Source organism: Choloepus didactylus, chromosome 6 (genome assembly GCF_015220235.1).
Source record: "Choloepus didactylus isolate mChoDid1 chromosome 6, mChoDid1.pri, whole genome shotgun sequence".
Classification (NCBI taxonomy): Eukaryota; Metazoa; Chordata; class Mammalia; order Pilosa; family Megalonychidae; genus Choloepus; species Choloepus didactylus.
Window position 1 is genome coordinate 80,992,553 of NC_051312.1, and position 4,117 is coordinate 80,996,669.

Below are 4,117 nucleotides of genomic sequence, written 5' to 3' on the forward strand. Positions count from 1 at the left end.
TTATAGATACATATATACACATGGATATTCATGCACACATATGTTTTGTTGCTCTCTCAGCTACAAGAACCTAAAATAAACAATATCTGGTAGCAATAATCACACTCAAGGCCCAGATCTTACTTTCTAACATTATTCACCCAAACAAGTCTTCCCTGACAAATGGTTAATTCTATGACTGGGATAGAAAGATACAAGACAAACCTGAAACATCTTAGTTCCATGAAGTAAGACATGTTCACACACAAACATACACATGAATAATGAGGTATGTCAAAGAGAAATGGGAGTAACTGCAAGTGCTCCCAATGGCAAAACTGGAAAATTCTGAATAATGAAATAAAGTAGTATTGGATTATAACTCACACTTTAAGGTAAATATACACGTCCATACTGATCTAAATGAATTGTTGAGTAAATTATTAAATAGGGAAGAGTATACAAATCTCCCATGTAGAGTAAGTAAAAATAATTTATTTACATACTCTGCCTCATAGAGTGGAAGCATAAATCCCAACTCCTTAAGTGTTGTCTGTATATAGTAGTGATTTCTTTCCAAAGAGTACAATATGGAATCAGGAGTAAAAAAAAAAAAAAAAAAAAAAAAAACTTTACAATGAGACACTTGACAAACACTGTCTTAGATAGGTGATCAAAGTCAACATCATCTGCAATAAATGAAGTTACAGTATGCATACATGATATTATGTGAATAAAACAGTACTTGAACTCTGATCTTCTGCCCCAAATCCCAAAACCTAATCTAATCATGAAAGAAAAATCAGATAAATTCCAATGAAGGACATCCTACAAAATATCTTACCTGTGCTCCTTAAAAATGTCAAGGTCATCAAAAACAAAGAAAGTCTCAGAAACCATCAAAAACAAGAGGAGCCTGAGGATATACAGAATCTAAATGTAATGTGGTATGCTGGATGTTACTGTAAAACAGAAAAAGTATATTAGACAAAAGCTAAGAAACTCTGAAGAAAATATGGATTTTAGTTAATTATGTATCAATATCAGTTCAATAACTATAATCAATATAACATATTTGGTAGGTTGAATTATGTACCCCAGAATAATATATTTTTAATCTTAATCCATTCCTGTAGATGTGACCCCTTTGTAAGTAGGATTTATTGTAGGTGTTATTTTTAGTTAAGATATGACCCACTGAGTCAGGATGGATCTTAATCCTATTACTGGAGACCTTATAGAAAACACCACAGGGAGAAATCCACATGGAGGAGCATGAGTGTATGGAATCTAAAAGATAGGATTGGACACCACCAGGAGAGGAAATCACCATAGAACTGGAAAGCCAAGGAACCCAAGGATGCCAGCTGTCGAGAATGCTCACAAACCCAGGAGGAAACAAATCATTTAGCCTCTAATTCCATGAGGCTATAAATTCCTATAAATTCCTATGTTGTACTATTTGTCATGGCAGATGGGAAATTAAGATACCATACTAATATTGGATGTTAATAATAGTGGAAACTGGAGATGGGATACATAGAGGCTCTTTTTACTATTTTCACAAATTTCTGTAAATATACATAAATTCTAAAAGATAAAATGTATGAAATACATTCCTATGCATAATTAAATTTCTTTGTGCTCAGATTATCATAAGACAGAAGAAAAGTTAAGATTTAAATGGTGATGATAATTACACTGGTGAAGATGATAGTGACTGGAATCATAATTTGAACTGAAAAAAAAGTTGGTTCATAATCATTGCAATTATTAAACTTTAGAATGAGTTTTTTCTACAATTAAAGATTCCATGACCTTAATATTTTAATCCGAGGCTATACACTTCTATTAAGTTGTGCTTTTAAGGAACTGCATTCATTAAAAGCTAAATAATCTATGGAAAAATATTAATGATTTATGCCATATATGTTATCTATTGAGTGAATGTGGTTAGCTTTCTATATTTCAAATAATCCTATACTTAAAAAGTAGAAAATGTTTAATTAGGAATTAGAACCTTACCGTCACGAATGCAGACATATAACTTTATGTTTCAGTGTAAAATGGAGTTGAGAAAGCACAGAATCCTACAACAAACAGAATATTTTCATAGTGAATTTTTGTTATGTGAAATGGAATAAGTTGGATGAGAAATTAAGAAGTTTCCTTTGAGTGGAAAATTTTGGACACTCGATCTCGAATCTGTTTGGTCTTCACCCCATAAATGAGAGGATTGAGCAAAGGTGGGACAAGCAAGTAAAGGATGGATAGAAGAATATGGATGTATGGTGGGATCTGGAAACCAAACCTGTGTGTAAAGAAGGAGAAGAAAGCCAGGAGATAAAACTCAAGGAAGACACAAATGTGGGTGATGCAGGTGTTAAAGGCCTTGAGCCTTGCTTCCTTTTGAGGCAGGATAAAGACAGCTATAAATATTCGGATGTAGGAGAGTGTGATGAAGATGATGTCGAATCCAAGTATAGTGAAAGCCACAAACAGACCATACATCTTGTTGATCCGAACATCTTCTGCTGCCAACTTCACAATGGCCATGTGCTCACAGTATGAATGGGAGACCACAGTGGTCCTGTAAAATTTGAGCCGACATTTGATGAGGATGATACATGGAGCTGAAAGAAGGGCAGCTCTGAGTGTCACTCCAACCCCAATCTGAGTAAGAAGTTGGTGGGAGAAAATGCTTGCATGTCTCAGAGGATTGCAGATTGCCACATAGCGGTCCAGGGCCATGGCCAACAGAATGCCTGATTCAATACCCTGCAATGTGTGGATGAAGTACATCTGCAAGAGACAGGCTTCAAAATAGATCTCTGCTAAATGGAACCAGAAAATACCTAGCATTTTTGGTAGGATGCATGTGCTGAGAGCAATGTCTGTTGCTCCAAGCATTGCCAGCAGGAGATACATTGGCTCATGGAGGCTGAGCTCAGATTTGATGATGACCAGGAGCAGGGAATTCCCAAACAGAGCAAAGATGTACATGGCACAGAAAGGAATCCCAATCCAGAACTGCACAGACTCCAAGCCAGGGATCCCAGTCAGGGTCAGCAATGAAGGCATGAAGACAGTGCCATTGAGATTAAACATGGTGGCTTTGAGCTGTTGATTAAGGCTGGCAGAATGTGTTAGGTGTCTCTCTTCTGTTTCCTGACTTCACCTACATTTATGAAATCAGAGGTTGAAAGCAACTTCCAAAAGGATGTTGTCATACATGATTATTTACTGTTGGGGCAATTAAATATGTTCTGCAATATGGATATGGGCTCCCATAATGGTTCCTCTCCCTACACTCCTTCTCCCCCTTACTCTCTTTTTCCTTAGCACATGCACACACACACGCACACACACACACTCACACACACACACATGCTCACCCTTCTCATAGGCATACACAAATTCACTACTGAGAGATGACACACTGATTTCTAGTCGCAATCAGGGCATGTGGTTTGTATATAATCAGTTGAAAACCATCCCATTAAACATCAGTTTGGTTTTCTAAGTCAATATGATTTGGGGGCTTAATTAATGTACCATAAATATCTAATTTCCTGTGTTCTTACTCATGAATCTTTTCTTCATTCAGTTGGGTGGTCAGGTTGATGGAATATAAAAAAAAAAGGAATACTCCCTATTTCAGGAACTATTCAAACCAATGGGAAAATAAGAAGTTATAAAACAGGGTAACCTCCAGCAGGCAATGGTTTATTTCTGGCTGTGCCACATTATAAGACAATGCTAAAAATGTACATGTGTGGCATACAGAGGAGATTTAAGGGTATTTTAAACAGTATTTTATTTCGTAGTTGTATTCTAGTGAAATTTTCTCCAGAAATCTGGATAAAATTAAATATTTGAGAAATAAATAATACTACAAATAAAATTGGCCATGCTAAAGGGTGAACAAGGCAAATTTAGATATGACTAAAATGATACATTAATCATATCATCTTATAAAAACATAGACCTGAAAATTTTGATCTGGACAATACTTTACTTAATAAAATAAGGGATAAAAAGTAAAATTTGCTATGCAATTAATTTTCTCTGGAAAAATTTCTATTAACAAAATCTGGTCAATAAAGAATATCTTTTATTTTACAATGTGTACAGGAGC

General features: G+C 35.4%; 1 protein-coding gene across 1 annotated transcript; it reads right to left on the bottom strand.

Moving 5' to 3' along the window:
- Positions 1-2,136: 2,136 nt before the first annotated feature.
- LOC119537791 (olfactory receptor 52A5-like) lies at positions 2,137-3,087 on the bottom strand. Its single transcript, XM_037840354.1, has one exon. It carries the CDS (start codon positions 3,085-3,087, stop codon positions 2,137-2,139), a length of 951 nt encoding a protein of 316 aa, XP_037696282.1.
- Positions 3,088-4,117: the final 1,030 nt, after the last annotated feature.